Source organism: Cydia fagiglandana, chromosome 16, assembly GCF_963556715.1.
Source record: "Cydia fagiglandana chromosome 16, ilCydFagi1.1, whole genome shotgun sequence".
Lineage (NCBI taxonomy): Eukaryota > Metazoa > Arthropoda > Insecta > Lepidoptera > Tortricidae > Cydia > Cydia fagiglandana.
Window position 1 is genome coordinate 10,747,574 of NC_085947.1, and position 19,395 is coordinate 10,766,968.

Sequence of the window (19,395 nt, forward strand, 5' to 3'; positions counted from 1 at the left end):
GAGGCGCCGCCATTCAACGGCTTGTTATGACTGTCCGTCTCCCGGCTCCCCGCCACCATAGAGACTGGGAGCCAGACAATGCCACTCTAGGGGATATGCAAATATTCAGAAAATGTATGAATTTTAATACAACATAAACATCAAATAACTAAAAGTCAAAAAACGTACTTTAGATTCGAAAAATCACGTTGCGTCCTCTCACACAACCTAATAGCACGTGGCGACCGTTTCGACTGAATGCGCTGACTGAGTGAAGGGGGCACCACTGTCTATCACTTAATAGCAGCGGAGTGGTATTTTGTCTATTAGATAAACCTACAGAGCAATAGTTACTTTCCACCCGCAGTTACTTTTGTCCCCGCTCTCCCCTACATTTCACTTGAAGAAGCATGCAATTTTTTCTTAGTAGCTAGGTAGTATAACTAAATATATACAAACTGAAGCTAAGCTAAGGTAAGTTATATAATAATAACATCATCGGAATACACATAAGTATGATTTTAATGAAATTGTCATTGAATTGATTTGTGCCTTATCGAAAGCCCTATTGATTAGAGTAGTACCTAAATAACGTTTTTCATTTGACGACTTCTGTATTTATTCGGTTTATTTAGTTCGAGTATCTAATGAATTCGATTATTTAGTTAATTTACATTTAAGTACGTCGGGGTCCCTTTGTTTCCCATAAAGTTTTAAGCCATAATGTATTGTTCGTCATATTATCGTTAGTCATAAAACTGAAACCGTTAACTTTTCAGGATTTTCCTAAGGTTATTCTATAGATAGGTTAGGTTAGGTTAGGTTTGTTTTATGGCAATCCTGAAAAGTTACGCGTTTCTGAGAAAAACCAATTATGACTAACGAAAATTCGGACAAACAATACATTATGACTTAAAACTATTTGGGAAACAATAGAGACCCAAGTACGTCACATGTGACATGAACAGACAAGGAGAACAAGATAAAATATATTGTTTTGTCTTCCTTCTTTCAATGGAACTTTTTTAGAGTTTCTCTTCCTCAAAGGAGGCTAGTGGTTAAGACGAAACTCAAAATACTCTCATTTGCATCTTAAAAAAAACAGGATGGGTCACTGACCTGTCCCGGTAAAGTGAGGTAGTGTGCGTGACGCGTGCTTGTGTGTGAAATGGGGTAATTTGACAGAATCTGAAAATTTTCCCCGGGCATACCTCACCTTAAAAGGCATTTATGTTCGTTGATACAATTACTTTATGAAGCAGTCGCATTTTGACTAAAAACAATATTTTGGTTGTCTTTCGCAGGATTTAGAACAAAATACCTTTTAATTTAAATCCCCAGTCTCATACAAATATTTTAAACAAACGTCCTGACTGAATTTTGTATGCTTTTGGTTTAATGCTTACCTACATGTATTAAATTTCCGTCGCTCTGGATCCCTGGCATCATGGCATGAAATGAAATCCATAATTTTAATGTAATGAGAAATATCGCAGCGTGACTTCTTTACTGTTATGTTATTAATATTTATTATTTATCAAAACCACCCCTAAATCGTTAGTAACAGAGTCCCTTTTTCTGTTTCAAATATTTTGAAGATACATACAATTTTGAACTGGGGAAGTGGTATTACTTGGCGTACTTCAGTTTGCAACAATGTTGCCTTAACAACTGTGAGTTTCACAAATCGTGCCTTCAGTCATGTTCTCGTATTTTAAAGGGAGTTATTGGAAAGGCAACCTTGTTTATTGTGAGGTAAAGTTGTTATTGCATTGATGAGCTGGGGTGTGATATGGGGTAGCAGGCAGTCAAAATTGCCCATCCGGCCGTCTTGTCACTGTCGCCTGTGGCCAGCCTACACTTACGTGTAATATGCCAGGCTTATAGCCGATGTGATACGAGTATTGTAGATTTTACTTAAGTAACACTTGCACCATCCCACTAACACGGGGTTAAGCGGTTACACCGTTAATCCAGTGTCAAATTGTACTGGTAACCATGGTAATGCAGGTTTAACCGGTTAACCCGGGTTAGTGGAATGGTGCAAGTAGAATTTAAATTAATGTCTTTTTTAAGCTGAAGGACTTAAAAACTTTGCATCTCTAGACGAAACTTACAACAGTGTTGTTTCAAACGACAGGAAAGTTGGGCTTAAAACATGGGCACACTGTCGAAACGGTTGTCTTGCCTATTTAATTTTAACTTACCACTGAGGTTTTTAATTGCCGAGCCGCTGCGCTGCTTCCACTTTTATATGCGTAGGTAATTAAATTCTATACATCTTGCTCGCACTAATATGCGAGTACGAGCGAGATCCGTAGAAAATAAATTACGCTATCGAATATATCAGTGTTAAACTCATGGTTTTAGTCGTATAGTTCTTTTTTGGCAGGCTTTTTTTCAGCACCTGGTAATGTAAAACGTTTATTTTTTTACGATTGTAATAGCAATCTATTCCCCATTTTGCTAATTAATGCAATACCAATCGTAAAATCGTTCAAATAGAATAAGGTCCATGCTCATCATAACTCTCATAAGTCGGCGCTCTTGAATAATGGTGACGTGCACGTGCGCGTGCGCTAAAATGTTGGAGCCGCACACACACACGTCACGCAAGCGGTGTGCCGTCTCTCATAAGGACCTGTATACTACAACGCCGCACGCGCACGTGCACGTCACGCACACGCAGCCGGTGTGCACAGGCCTTTATTGTTGCATTTCCTTAAGTCAAAATCGGAGGTTTCATTAATAGCTGCTCAGCTTACCGCAAGCCTGTAAACTCGTACGTAGCTCGGGCAGAGCGCTCAATTTGAGCTAAACCGCATTTAGGACTTGAACACTTCATTAGGTGCGGTATTTTACATCCTCGTAATGGTACTGCCACACAATGATAGACTATACTACTGGTTTCGACGTAAATTAAACAAAATTTCTATGCAAAAAGAGTGGTGTTATGACTGTTATGTAAAATAACAACAGCCTTGAAGATAATATTTATCCATTTATTTTCTTGTCTTGTTCAAATTCACAATAATCTCGTCTTATTGCAACCGCTACCACGACTCCAAAACAACTGAGAGCCGTCGGCCGAGTGTCGTTTGTTTTTATACCCAACCAATAACAGTCTTTAATTTCAAACTACCCTTAACTTTAAAAACAAGTTAAGTATGTTAAATACCAAAAACCCTACAGTTATGTCTTTAGCATTTTAGATCACAGTTGTATAATATTTTATTTTGTCGAATGGTGTTGACGTCTCGATTGAGGATGTGAAATGTTTAGATGAAAATTGTTGACTGGTTTCAAGGTTATCAGCTCTTTTCGTTATCAGTGCCCTGTTTATCAAAAGTGGAAGTCCCTTTCTAACAAAAGCTGTCAAAAAGTGACATCCGCTTGTACAGTCAGCAGCAGATATACCTGAGCGGGCAAGGTGTCCAAGAAAACATATACACTTCAATCGTCACAAAAATAAGGACATCTAAGTTGTCATTTTCACGTAGGCTTTCAGTTCGTCACATATACCTTAACATCTGAGTTTTTCTTTAACACATACACCCTTATTTAATCATAATGACAATAACGGTTAAAACGTCAGTGGTAACTAAGCACTCAAATTCAAGCTGCTGTCATTAATACCTACACGCACTGCCAATCACGTACGTCAGCAGCCAGGGTGCCACCAGTTGCTAAGCAGTTGTTATTTCAATGGTAACTAAGCATCAACATTTTATCTGTTTAACTTTAAAATAAATACTGTAGCACTACGAATTGACACCTCCTTTCTTAAAGAAGTATTTTATCGTTAAGTGTCAAACTTAGACAATAAATAAGTAGGTTCTACGAGAATGATCGGTTTTTTTTATTTTAACTGTCATATGCGGCTGTTCTTCCAAACCTTAGAGCATATTATATACCTATGTTAATATATTTATTTAGCCCGCTTATTGTACTAAAATATACTATACAGGGTGGCCCATTTAGATCGGCCAGTATGGGAAAATCTGATACTATATATATAATAAGATTATACACCGATCTCTTCTTAGGAATCATGTCATCGATTTTAGTAACACGAAATACTGCATTCATACATTTAAAAAAAATGTGTACTCAGCTCGGGAATCGAACCCTGAACGTTTTGAAAAATAAAACTAAGACTATTTCTATTTAGATATCGATTGTGTAGGTCTTAAGCAATAAATGTTACTATGAAACATGATGTCTAAAATTAATAAAATGCATTGTTTTCATGTCCTTTAATTTAATTTAGTAAGTTTTCGAAGAGACCAGCATTTTTAGGGTTCCGTACCCAAAGGGTAAAACGGGACCCTATTACTAAGACTCAGCTCTGCTGTCCGTCCGTCCGTCCATCCATCCGACCGTCCGTCCGTCTGTCACCAGGCTGTATCTCACGAACCGTGATAGCTAGACAGTTCAAATTTTCACAGATGATGTATTTCCGTTGCCGCTATAACAACAAATACTAAAAACAGAATAAAATAAAGATTTAAGTGGGGCTCCCATACAACGAACGCGATTTTTGACCGAAGTTAAGCAACGTCGGGCGGGGTCAGTACTTGGATGGGTGACCGTTTCTTTTTGCCTTTTTTGCATTATGGTACGGAACCCTTTGTGCGCGAGTCCGACTCGCACTTGCCCAGTTTTTTTCTTTTTTTGTGTTTTATCCCCCGAATCAAATAACGAAGGAGAAAATAATTGAATTGAAACGTAACACGTTCACTGTCCCAATCTGACATGTAAACTTTATGGCTTTGTAATAGAGGCTAGCCGTGGCCCCACGTGAGGAGCACGGGTCAAAGGTGTTAAACATATCCAACCTAGCAGTAAATATCAAATGGCATTCCGCACAGGAGTAATCTAAGTAACGCTTACTGCGGGTTCAAACCTACAAAGTCCTGATAGAAAGTCGTACATATTAGGCTACATCTGACATATCTTCAAAAATTATATAAACTAATGCGAAATTAACATAAAACCAGAAGACACAAATTAATAATAGAAATGAAACCAAAAAAAAAATAAAAAGCTGTGATCTCTAGGTGCGTACCACTGAGATTTGAACCCGCGGTCTCTGCTTTGAAAAGCAAACGCCTGTTACTGAGCCCACAACGTGCCTTGACAATTGGCTCTAAATTCAGCTTCAGTTAGCTTTTGCTATGTGTCATTCGTCTTGACGATTCTGTTAAAAGAAATAGTTTGCAGTAAGTTGACCGAGAGGCTCCTGTCAAATGGTTGAAGGGCAAAACGTGAGATAGATGTATGTGATGACAAGACTGTACTGCTTTCGATGATTGTCAAAACGCTTTACCTGAAATTAGCATGGCTATCTTTCATTCAATATTCGACCATACTTATATGCTTTAAAGTCTATTTTTCCATATTGTTCAGATATATTTGACACGTTGACCGCTTAGATACCATTGGTTTTTTGACAGCTAAGGTACCAATGACTTGTTGTAAGTGTAGAAATTAATGAATAGCGACTGTTAACATATTTGTGACACGTTGAGCGCTCACAAGTAAATACTACCATTACAGTCAACAACTTTTTGACAGTTTAAACGTTTACCTCTCTTTGAGCACCTGGAGTGTATAGCGACTTCTGCTGCTGACTGTATTACAAGTTAAAGACTTTTGAGAAACGGGCTCCAGCTCTTTGCCTCACTTGTAACGACTGTAATTGTTATTTTTATATATATGTGCTATGTAACAAAAAAATTACTTAAGAAATTTTGGTGAGATGCTGTACGGTATCATTTATCATTTCTATGTGTACTGGGTACTTATATCGAGTATAATTTATGTTCATAGCTACCGCTTATTCTCTGCGGTTTCCCTCTTAGTAACACACCAAGTTTCTTATAATGTAATTTTGTTACAATGTTGCGGGCATCCCAGACGCAAACCCGATCTCGCGTCAAAGGAGGTATTACATTACCTCGTCTGGAGTTTCTACAACATATAATTTATTTAGCATACTCATGCTTTTAAATAAGTATACAGTTTTTTCTATATTTCAACGGAGTAAGGTGCACGATTGTATACATAAATCTGACACTAATGTAACATCTAATTTATTGTGAGCAATTTGAACCGTATTACTAAGTGCCAGCTTCTTAAACGTGTACATTACATATTATTTGACGTCTATTTAATTGTCGCATTCGTTTTATGCAACTGTTCCGTTTAGTTTGAAATTAGTCGCAATTTGCAAACATGCATTTATCGAGTGCGTAAATGCTATGCTGAGAGAACCCATAAATAATGCACTACTTTGTATTGTAACGAAACGTCGGATACTAAGGTGCCGACTGAAAGTTTTTGAAATTGCGGATATACAAATAGAAATATTTCGGATAGTTAAATAAATACAAAAGACTTATGGCCAGACATAGGAACATAGGAATCTGCGGGGCAAATTGTGAATTAAGACTTTTTGTTTGTGCACTTGTGGTACTAAATACAACAAAATAGTTAAAAATTTGTTTTTAATTGCTTAACCGTTTTAAACCAGCCTAAATTTTGTTGTAATTAGTACCATAAGTGCCAAACATAAAGTATTAATTCACAATTTGCCCCGCGGATTCCTATGTCTGCTTATGGCTATAAATATCAGCTATGTAACTTATCCAACTTAAGTATGATGATTTGATGATTCCATCATCAGCAATGTATTTTTTCTATCAGAAGAGCGAAGAGAAAAGCTAATGGGAATAGCAAAATATTTAATAATGTTCCGCATTTTAGTCTCCTAGGAATGCTCCAGCACGAAACACTTGTCATTTGTTTTTAAAAAAGCCTGCAAAGCTATACGTCAAAATCCTTCTACTTATGATCTAAAGACAGCCATTCCCACATACATACATACATACTAAACACTGTTACCTCACCATTTTCGTAACTCGGGTAAGTATATTTGAATTATACTCGGAGATTGATGCGGCTGTAGACGGCGGGATGCAAATTGCAATGACCACACCCGCTGCATGCTTTGCTTGCATTCCTTTCATGCATGCACTATGGGCTTTGCTTGATTTATTGTGTAGCGAATTTCACTGGCTTAAGCAATCTTGTCCGGAGCAACAACAGTCTATTAACGGATATTGAATAGGTAAATGAGACAAAATCCTTTACAAATAGTACTCCATCTCCATCTTTCACTAATAATCTGCTGTTATACCTTATAGGTACCTACCCTTAAGGGGCCCACAGATTACCAGTTCGCGCGGACGATATCAGCCTGTCAGTTAATCGCAAAGGGTGACAGTTCCGAACAACTGACAGGCTGATATCGTCCGGCAAACTGGTAATCTGTGGGCCCCTTTATAATTTTTACAAATTTTTATTTACGTGAAACCACCTGTCCCGTTATCTGTCTGGATGTCTGTCTTTAGTCAAATCTAGCAAGTTAAATTTGACCCACTTCCGGGTTAGCAATGAAGCTTTTTTCGGTGCATTAGGTCATTCTAACTCTGTGACAAAACAACGCAACTTAAAATACTGTTTGGGGTTATTAGAATTGTCGGATTGAGTAGGTATTAATTGCCTGTGGAAAAAAGATTACAGTAAGCGATAAAAGCTTATATCAAAAATGTTTTTTTTGCTGATTTTGTTAACCGCAAAATCCACACAATACGGTAAGTGTAACTAATTGTTGTTGCTCCTGGTGTCAAGAAGCAAGCAAAAGCCTTAGCCAAGTAATAGTTGCTACATTTTTCTCTATTCGAAATGTAGGTACCTAGACCTGGACCAAGCTAAGCAGCGATTTGAATAGCACAGGCTGTGCAAGTGTTATTTAGCGTCATATTTTAACAGAAATTTGGCGTTTAAAATAACACTTGCACAGTCTGTACTATCAAAATCGCTGCCAACTTAGCTTGATCTCACTCTAGAAATATTTTTTTTTCGTTTCTAAAAAACTTCAATATCTGCACTAATTTGAAAAAATCTCGTATCTCACACTGCTACCTACTCGAAGTTTTTAAAGGCAGTAACTCTGTGTATTCCATACATAGATACCACATTATTTTGATTGACAGAACAAGGTACGAGTTTTTTTTTCCAAAGTAGTGCCGATATGAATGCGTACACGTTTATTCAATTACGTCTCCAAACGACTAAGTACTTATATTGAATATTATCCTAAGTCTTTCTCCATAAGAATCCTCGCATTTTTCTGAATGACTATAGGTACTTACATTTACATGTATTTAAAAATTACATGTATTTTTACTCGACTGTAAGCCATTTAAGTGTGAAAAACAATAAAATATAGGTACAATGTTTTGAATTTTATTCCTGAGTGGCGATGACATGAAATGTAATATTCACGTTTTACTGTTTTTAAACAGCGAGTATGTCGTATAAACGTACTTACTTATGTATTTTACTGTTTTTAAATGCCGCAAACATGGACAATATGAATATTTTACCGTTTCTAAATGGCGAGCGAGTCGGGGCCATTTGGTCTGCGAAACGAAGGTGCGACGCCCTATACTCGTAAAGGTGCGGATAAAGTAAGGATTTTGTTTAGATCACAATACTTATATGTATAAATAATAGTGTTTTTAATAGGTAAAATAATATAATTTTTGTTTACTTATTGATCAAACTTCATATTCTGAGAAAGTTAACTAATTACCCACCTATAATTACGTTCTTATGAGTCTGTCTAGAACAAAAACGCGAATTTTCCAAAAAATGCTATGAACAATTGTACCTATTTTTTTAATGATAGTAATAAAAAAAGGAATAGAACAAGCGTCAATACGAGGCTGATCCCTAATGATTAACACTAAAATTGAACTATTTACTGCCTCAGTAATCTTCCAAAAGTTACCTACTTACCCTTAAATGCATGGTGTACGATGCAGCGTATACAAAAATATCTAATTTTATACATAATTAGATAAAATCTATTTATTCCTATATATTATTTCAATAGTAAAACCAATCCATTTTCTGATTTTTTACTTAAATTAACACAATATTTTAATTTATAAAAATTACATTCGTTTTAAGACGAAATGTCGGAAAATATGAAAATAGAGTTTGATGATTTTTAGTAAGTATGTGATTTTGGACGTTTTTTTGGGGTTATTAATTATTTTATATTTATAAACTTTATCATAGGTGTATCTAAAATAGTGTATCTTTCTGGTAGTAGTAAGATTTTTCATATATCTCTTCCTGATAACTATATATTTACATAAATATGAATTAGCCTATGCAACTTCTAACACTGATTTCGCAGTGAAAATCGATGTTATATTTTTTTTACCATTTTTCCCACAATCGGCAAACAATTACGTAACACATATATTAATTTCGGGCAAAAAGAAAAATTCATGCATTTAAGGGTTAAATATTCTAGGTAATTAATAGACACCGATGGCCGGATTCGAAATTTAATATACGTCAATTAAAAACGATTTGGATTAGATATGTCAGTGCGACAGTTCTTCAAACAATAAAGTCACTTTTGACACTGACACATCTAATCCATATCGTTTCTAGATCTATTCATTGACGTATCATGAAGTTCGAATCGGGTAGTTAATCGCTTTCGCTTATCGCCATCCTTCTCTCTATCACCTCTACTTTAAATCCATCTCCTGAAAAGAACCAAGGGTAAGGTTGCTCCATTTAAATCCATACTTTAGTGGTCTCTTTATCTATACTGTAAAGGTTTAATGCGTAAACAGCCCGATACGGCCGTGCAAATGGACTGACCGCTCGTTTTGGGATTATCTAGCTCTTTATTGTTTACCTGGAATATTTTTATGTTTAAATAAAATACAATTTTACGCCTCGCCTTTTCCGAATATAAACTTTCTACTGAATTTGAATTGTCAAGTATTGGATCAGTTCTTGCTTAGGTGACTTGTGTTTGAGGTGAATTGTGTTCCAGAGAAACAAATTTAAAATGGACATTTTGGTCTACCTGTACCTAACTGGTATACCTACTTTACTCTGTTAAAGTTTGGAATGTACCTAGATGTTAATTTAAACACATAACCTGGAGAACCGAGATGAAGCTGATGAAGTCATCAGTACCTGTTCTTTTGTTACTATAAGATTCCCGGGAAATTAAGACAGCACCCTCTACTTTGTAGTCAAGTCACCTCGAAACCTGTGTCAAATGAAGCTTAGAACACGTGTCCCGTGATTGTTATTCATAGTTCCAATTCGAAAAGCAAGCTTACCACGTAAATAAGTCGCCACGGGACTCAAATGTAATTCTTTGTGCAGCGCCTCATTAGAATCGTGACTGCAATCATTCAGTGCAGTGCACTATATTTGAATATCCGACATTCAAAATGCATCGAGTGCCGTGTTGCATTAAAGGCATGTCTTTACATCAGTTAAACAATCCGAACAATTTTAATCTTTAGGTCAAAGTAATTAGGCGTAGACTTGTATACATGTTTTCACGGACAACTGTAACTTTTAACTCTTAAGTCCCTTTGTATATTAACTGCAGTAAGCAGTGACCACTCGTTCAGCATTAAACTGATGGCAATTCGCATGCTGATGTGGCGACACCACGCGAACTTGTGCCAAAGTTTATTGCATTTTTAGGGTTCTATAACCAGGCTAAGTAATGCCTTCCTGGCGTATTTTGCCTGCTTCATAAAATGCACATTCCTGTTTTTAAATGTCTGTTTTCTCTTTATTTCTATTTTATACGGTTTAGCTTAACTGTATTATATATTTTACATATTTATTCGTTTATATTTGTTGGATGAATATCTTATAAATCCAAACTTATATAACCTATATATTTATGTGGTTCTAATCAGTAATTGATTGAGCTGAAATACCAATGCAATATTATTCCATATACGAAGATGTTCTGATGTCACATGGTGGCCGCAGTTTAACATGCTATGCTACAAATTAGTGACCTTTTTTAGTATATTTTTCGTTACCCTTTTGTTCTCATTTCTGTCTTATGTTATGTGATTGATATGTGACTTGTCGTGCTTAAAGTACATATTATTATAATAATTAAGAGGTCTTACTGACTCCCGAGCTCTGCGAAACACTTTCGAAATATTTAGCGTAAGAAAAAGAGATTTTCTGAAGTAGTACGGAACCTGTTTATTACACTACGCCTAGTGATTTGCTTGAATATTCTCGAATCTGACCATTTTACTAAAACATATCAGTTTTGAAATCGCATGCGCGCGCGTTGGTAAGCCTACAAATGTGCTTTTTGGAATAATCTCCATATAACTCAGTACAAAAGCTTTCAGGATTACCTTTCTATACCTTAAAGTTGTATGGTCTTAGGTTCATAAGTGGTTATCATGTTGATATACGTAGTAAACTGTAACTTGCACATTATATTACGAGTGCAAGCTTGAGAGCAATAAGCTTAGATTATAGAAATTAAAACGTTTTTTTATTATTATTATGAATGGGCTTACTCATGGCCACAGACTAGCCGAGGCGTAGACGTGGCCTACGATGGAGCGAGCTCGCCCAGAAGGTGCCTGTTGTTACCGATAACGCCGGACGATATCGGCCTGTCAGTTAAAAGTAAAATTTGACAGCTCCGAACAACTGACAGACTGATATCGTCCGGCGAACTGGTAATCTGTGGGCCCCTTTACTTGCATTTGTCAAAAATGGCTTTAATTGGTATGTCAAGTATGTGTGAGAACTAAACATTGAGCAGTTTTGACTAAACATTTTTATTGATTGCTATGTCATCTGAGGACTGTCTCTTTAGAACAAGTATTTACTGCTGTTAATAGTCATAAAATAGACAAGACTTACAATGTCAATGTTTGGCCCGAGGGTTAACTGGTAGAGAATGCCTTCTGGCATTAAGTTCGCCTTTTGTAAAAATTTTTACTGTGCAATAAAGTTTAAATAAATAAATAAGGGCGTTTTCGGAAAAAAATATTTGGGTAAAATATCACTGTCCTACGACTTTGGTATACTTTTTTACCGTCAAATACTGTTTTAAAGTGTACTACACGTATACAAAAATTGTAAAGTGATTTATTATCTGAGTATTTATGGTAAAAAAACTGATTAAATGGTACTTTAAAGTAAAGAAAATGTACAAAAACTGAAGAAAGGGAGATGATTTTTGAGTGTCCCATGCACACTTTGCATACTTTGGATCCAAATATTATATATCTGCCTCCTTCTAGGCCCGAACCTGGTTGTTGTGTGATAAGATCGTACCAGCCAAAATCTATTAAAAACCTTATTTTTTAGCACCTAAAGTAAAAATATGCATTAAAGTTTAATTTATTGTTGTCCTTCAATATCGACGTAGTGGAAATTTCCACCAACGTCACGGAGTTTTTACCAACTTAGTAGCAAAAATCTACTAATATCATACGGATTTTTACATGATCGTAACATTATGTTCCTATAATTACCCGGTGTTTAGGTTTTACAAGGCAATTGGGCTCGAAAAAAGCTAGTGTAGGTTGAGCGTCACGATGTGCAGAAATTTGTTTTCCACAACGAACTGAATTAAACTGAAGATAAGGAGTCAATTATTGACTAAATATTTATGAATTACGTTAGATTATTATGTGTTGTATGATATCAAATAATTATAATTAAGAAAATTCAAACGATCAGACCGCTATTTCGCTTTATTAACCAACCGGCATGCCTACGTCACATCCAAAACGTTACGTGATGTATTAGTGGAACAAAAAAACGTGACGTATGGAATGAAAATGCACGGTTTACATGCCGTCAGTTTAAGTTGCCAAAATATAGTAGGTAGAGTGATATTAAAAACACACAAATAATTTTATTCTAGCTATATTCTTCTAACTACTCGACCTACTAGTAATTACTTAGCACCAGTGGCGGCTCGACCTAAGAAACGCTGGCAGGCGCAGGTTATGCTTTCGACTGCAGCAGTATTGCAGTACGACAATACTGCTAACTGCAAATGTCAAAAAACTGGGCACCAACATCTATTTTGATTTTGTAGCAGTAATGCAGTCGGCAGTATTATCGTGCTGCAATACTGCTGCAGTCGAAAGCATAATTACTGCAGGAAATTTCAAAATCTGTTAAGTTAAACTATAATAATAGGTATTAATTACTAAATTATTTAATTTAGTACAACATTAAGTAGGTATTAAATTAAGTAGCTATTTTCCGCACATGTAAACCCTTCGTGTAGTTCCTAAACGCGATATTATGGTCCATAACGTCACTTTGTCCTACTGTGGCTGTGATTGATTTTATTAGAATTTATATTAATTTTTAGGATAATTGATACTGATTTCGATCTCATTTGCAAGAATAATATATGATAATTATTAAAAACAACTTTTTATAATACCTTTACCTTACGTTTTTTAGAACAAAATGATTGCAAAGCAACAATTAAAACGAAAAATGTGACGTATTGGAAAGACTTCTTTAAATAACTTTATTGTAATACTTAGTATTGCAGGTGTTATTCGTTTTTAGAAAATTAATATTGTTTTGTATTTCAATAAATAAAAACTGGTTCACTTAAAACCTGCCTAAAACTTGTAACGTAATGGATCGTCACATTCGCTGTCATTCAGTTTAAAGTGATTTATTAGGAATATAAATAATTTATATAGAAAGAAAGTAACATTTTCATAAAATATATAAATAGTAGATTTAATTCAACCCATTTTTAGTCAAAAAAAATTTTTTTTTGGTGTGTGGAATTCCATTACGTGACGGACTCTAATTCTAAAAACGCCCATAAGTGTCACGAGGTGTGAAAAACAATGTGGAATTTGCGTTCCTTTATTCGTAACAGATACTCGTAAAAGATGAGAGTCAAAATGCCTACGTCAGATCTCGGAGACGCCTTGATCAAGATACGTTACTAATATTAATAAGTGGACTCAAAGGACTTTATTAGTCATGGTGAATTCGCGAAACTCACGACCGGTATCGCAATTTAATAAATTGTCGTAATTATCTACATATACAGTTTCTTAGTATTTTTGAAAATGGGTCGCATTAACGAACGTAATCGCCTACGAGGAACGAATTGAAGAAAAAATATCACCTTATGCCGTCTTGCCTGAAGCTAAACGCAGTTAGTCTTGATAAAAAGTATTAATAAATACAATTTTTATTGATAAATAGATAATATATTGATACACACAGTGTTCGTTCTGGTTACAGGTTATAGTAGTTTAAGCTCTCAGCAGTTTCTGGTACCATTCTAATTTATTTCAAAAGTCAGACACTCTTACAAACACTTAATATGTTTGTAAATTAAGCAACGTGATCTGTCACATTTGGAGAAAAGGCCTTATGTTGTACCTATAGTCTTGCAAAGTGTTATAACTTGGGGGACGGATGTCATTATAAAACCATAATGGAATTGCTCTATGAACAATTTATATTACTTTCTATACTGTACGGACGGTAAGGTTGGAAAAACAAAGCATAACATTTCATGTAGGTACCGTCTCCATACACATCTAGTTAGTACCGGCATGCAAATAAGAGTTTTAATTTAAATTTCACGTTGTACATCAGCTGGTATCTTAAGTGCATCTGCACTTGTGAGACGATCTCGTCTCGTCATGTTGTCATTGTTTGGTCCGAGTCGCGTATTAACAAACACCTGGATGCTGACTTAAGCGACTTCTCTTCGATGCTTGCGTACTTATATCTAAAGATTTTTTGCGTTCTTACTATGTAACAACTTGGTACGGTAGTTGTATTGTGCGCACATGTAGGCCACCTACGGATATCCTTGTTCACAAAAACACTGATAAATATACAGATTTTTAGGTGTTTACTATATATTTATACATGACATTTAGGAAAAAAGGCGGAGGCACAAATTAATGTTCTACGAGGACCTTACAGTAACTTGCCTTAAGACGAAACAGGAGCTGAGTTTTAAATATTTAAGGTAAATATACCCGTCTCGCTAACGGAAGCGGCTCCTAAAACTAGTGCGAAAAGGACAAGGCGAAAAATCCTGCGTAAAAATCTTAAATATCGAGGTTTCGTACTCGACTGTTTTCTCCTCCAAAACTTAACCAATCCTAACCAAACTTGGAAATCTAAATGATTATAAAATTATCTGTGTCGGACCGTTTTGCTTTTTTGGCTAATTGATATCAGTTTTGAATACTACGCCTCTCATTCCGGCATAGTCAATTAGGCCATTTTGGCCATTTTTGAAGGGCTCTAGCGCTTAAAAAAACAAAAATATCAAAAAAAGCAAAACGGTCCGACACAGATATTGACAATATTAATCTGTGTTGAAAAAAATATTGCTTAAGCATCAAAACCCACGGAGGAAACAGTCGAGTACGTTTGTATGGAGAAATGACCACTCTTGTTGGCTCTGGATGTTATGTATCGTGTCGTAAAATTATACCAAAAGAAAGATACATAACTTACAAAAGCTTATTCACTTTAAAACACTTTTCATGTCATTTAAATATAAATCACTCTGTAAGATTGAAATATTGATTGTTTAATACTATTAAATGATTTATGCGAACGTTTTAAGTTTGAAAAATGTACCGTGCCGTTTGGCAGCGCGCGACCGGCTATCTAAACTGCATCGCGCGCCTGCGCAGAGCATCGCTTCATTACGGCTCTCTTTACGACCAACAACTGTCTTTAAGCCCATATTAAGTATGAATTCTCGTAATATATGTGGACGAAACCTCGACTGGCGATGAATCATCAAGTGTGGAGAGGTGAGGCCGATTAGTTTTTGTATTAACACAAGAGCAGTAGCGATTGTTGGGCTGCACTGCACTCGCGTAAGCCTAATTAATATTACTTGGGTAATATTAATATTGATATTACCTAAGTATTTATTGTCGCGCTGAGGGTGAGAACATTAATTGCATGCAAAATATGCGCAAGTTAGTCTAACGGGTTAGCACTGATTGCCTAGTACGTTATTATTCCGCAGATTAGCAAAATATATATATTTTTAATTTGAAATTTATGTACATACTAAAAATATTAAAGAGTTTAAAATCAATTTACAAAATTCAAAAGAACGTTTTTTGCTCTTTAGAGTTATCTAAAGAGCAAAAATCTTTTTTTATAACGATGACGAGTATTCAGAGAAAAAATATGATCGTTTGCTATATGTGTTTTAGGAAACGACAAAAAGTCATTGACGTTATAAGGAAAAAAAATGTCTTGAGGAATTTAGGCGCCTGACTAGTATGGTAATGAATATGATTCAACGTGAATACAAATTCGTTATGATCAGGAGACCAATTCAGACTTTTCATTTTGATATCTAAATGGTGTTATTTTCTATCACTCGCCCGTACGCCTCGCTCGTGCCAATACGTGTAAGGTGCGTTATAGTTATTAGATATTTATATTTATAAAAAATATATTATTTATATTTATACATATATGTATATTTTATTTTATTTGTGCCTTATAGTCTAACGGCCAGCGAATGAAGTCTTCTTGAAATCGATTTTCGCTCATGTCGTCTCCGATATGGGTGAGTATGGTGTCGATGCATTCAGTGCATATTCAGCAATATCCGAGACGACATGAGCGAAAACTAACCTAAACTAAAGCCTGTGCGGCCGGGGTACTGAAGTGCTGTCGAAGGAATAGGAAAGGTTCCTCAAACTTTGTATTTTGCTTTATAGATTTTTAATTGCTCATCTCAATTAAAAATTTACTCTATAACGCACCCTACGGATATTGTACGAACGAAATGCACGCGGGAATGATAAGTAAATTATATCATTTAGGTATCAAATTATACGTTTGAATTGGCCTCCAGTATAAAATACGGGGACCAAATGTACTTTAAGGATGACCGTGCTCGAATCGATAATTGGTATTATTAAAATATCGACGATTAAGAGATAACAATAACTAAAGCAGGCGCTTCATGTAAATTAAATTTACAATAAAAATAAAAGTGAAGAGTTCAAAGGAAACCGATAAGAGTCCATTTAATACTTATAATATATTTATTTAAATATTTGGATATGTTTACTTTGAAGTAGAAACATTACTACATATACGTATACTGTATATATAATGTGAATTGAAAAATTAATTAAATTTTTCCCTGGAACCCTCAAGCTTATTTTTAAGTTCTGTTCTTTGCCTTTCCGTCAAAAACGGTTAAAACGGGTTAAAATTATGTGTAAATATAGTTGTGATAAATATTTACAATACTCTAGAACACTTAGTGCACATGACTGACTTATTCTTAGCATGTTTTTAGCATGCCAATATAAGTGTAGTGTAGGTCGTGTAGGTACGTTTCTTGAATCATTGCAACTGCAAGATCAGAATGCAAGTTCCAATCCTCACAAGGTTGACCTAGCATGAGGGTGGTTGGTACTTGATACAGTACCTACTTACTAAATAAAATTTGTAATACATAATTTTATCCCGTCAATCGGTAAGTAGATAATTTGTCAAAGCTATTTTCAATATTTAATTAGGGCAGTATCGATGATACATAAGTATGAGGGGATCCATTAAATTATAACCAGAGTTTATGGATTGAAGAAAGATAGGTATTCTAAGACGCTCATCCTTACAAACAAGTTATCGTCAATATTCTATTTAAAGGCTGAAATGTGCGAATGACTAAGCAACTACACGGGACCCATTCACAATCACTGTCGCCAAACGGCCGACGCACAAAAAATAGTCTAGCCGGCATTGGACAGTCCCTACATGGACTTGTTTTGATCCGTGCCATTGGCCTCATAGATCACTATGCTCCCGTAATAAAAAGGGGTAATACTCGTCCAAGCACAGTCACACTTAGGACCTTTTTACTATTTCACAAAGCCGGCGCAAGAGCATCTTCTACGGCACAGGAAATCTGGACTTCCGTCCGTCTAGGCTGTTCACCCGGCTAGACAATGAAACACTGGGTAATAACACATTGTCTGTCTGTCTGTCGTTAGACGTAATGGGCGCGTAGTTACCTGCCTTTTACGGTCTAGTGATCATGTACTCTGTAACGATAGCAAACTGTTAGCTATGGGAAACAGTAGGATGAAATCGATCGAAGTTTTTAATTACTACAAACAAATGCATATATATCCAAATATATCACCCACGGGTCTGTGACATTGGCAAGTCCGAGTTGGCAAGTACGAGTATAAGAAAATATATATGTACATATATAAACCTGGAGAACTTGAAGGGTACTTTGACATCTCACGCCAGAACAATTCAGGGGCATTTTATTAAAAAAGTACCAAAATCTAAATAATTATTTTATCAGCACTCCAATATCGCCTAACGAATCCCACCTACCTATTCGTTATATCAATGTATTTGAATTAGTATTACTTTAATTAAACTTTCTGACAGTAAATACAAAGATTTATGTAAACTAGAATAAGCTTAAATATCTATTTCAATATTGTTAACTATTCATTTATTTAAACTGAATCGCACAGTAAAAAATATACAGTGTCAAAAGGCCGACTTAATTTAATACCACATGACATTCTCTACCAGACAAACTATATTTATTTCTTTGTTTCAGATTCCCCTGGTTTGCAACGAGGGTACATCCGGCCTGGGCACGGGGGCCGCCGCTGCCCCTTCACTAATCCCCAAGTTCGTTCCTAAGAACCTCCTCGGCGCCTCCACGTTGAGGCTGGCTGCCAAGACAAAGATGCTTCAACCTCCCGCTAAAGCCTTCCAAGACCCAGAGGAAGATGACGGGGATGATGAATAACTTATTATTGGTGCTCTTAAAAGTGGTTGCAGTCGAATAAATTTCAATACAATGCAATTAAATCCAGTATTGAACTGGATATATCCTGTTTGTGGATTTCTGACAAAGTAACTGTAATACTTTGTGTATTAGTTACTTTGTCAAAAATGAAAAAGTGATATCGAATTTATGCTACATAATTGTACTATAAAATGTTAACACGCACGGTCGCACGTATGCTGTAAAAATGTAATTAAGTATTTATTGATATTTTATGTTATACCTAATACCATTTAAAAGATTACTCGTAGTTTTAACGTCGAGCGAAAGAATAAATAGAATAGCTACCAGTTCTAAACTATGTAGTTAATTCCGAATGACTTACTTAAAGAAGGTTGCTCTGTTACTATCCAATTTAACTTAAGGTAATAAACTATATTTTATTACTATAATTTATGAAATATTATTTAATCCTCCCTAATGAAAGAAAACGAAATGCCGACTCGGCGACAAAAGTTGCCCATGGCCAGCGGCACTTAATGATTTATTCTTAGTACTGTATAAAAATAATAATTGAGGTAAATTGAGGAAACTCGGCATTAGCCAGCTGTCTTGTTGCTTGAAAGGTAATAATTAATCTAACTCGCAGAACTGAGTAAATGATACAGACTCCGGTCTCCATTACGTTTTCTAGAAACAGCAAAATGCAG

The 19,395-nt window shown here is 35.6% G+C and overlaps 1 protein-coding gene across 2 annotated transcripts in view; it reads left to right on the forward strand.

Moving 5' to 3' along the window:
- LOC134671981 (angiogenic factor with G patch and FHA domains 1) overlaps positions 1–19,135 on the forward strand; it is a 43,542-nt gene extending 24,407 nt beyond the window's left edge. For both annotated transcript variants that reach the window (XM_063529878.1, XM_063529879.1), the window contains one exon: positions 18,512–19,135. In XM_063529878.1, the coding sequence (XP_063385948.1) occupies positions 18,512–18,706 (195 nt within the window). In that variant the 3' untranslated portion in view covers positions 18,707–19,135. The remainder of the gene's footprint in view (positions 1–18,511) is intronic.
- The last annotated feature ends 260 nt before the right edge of the window (positions 19,136–19,395 follow it).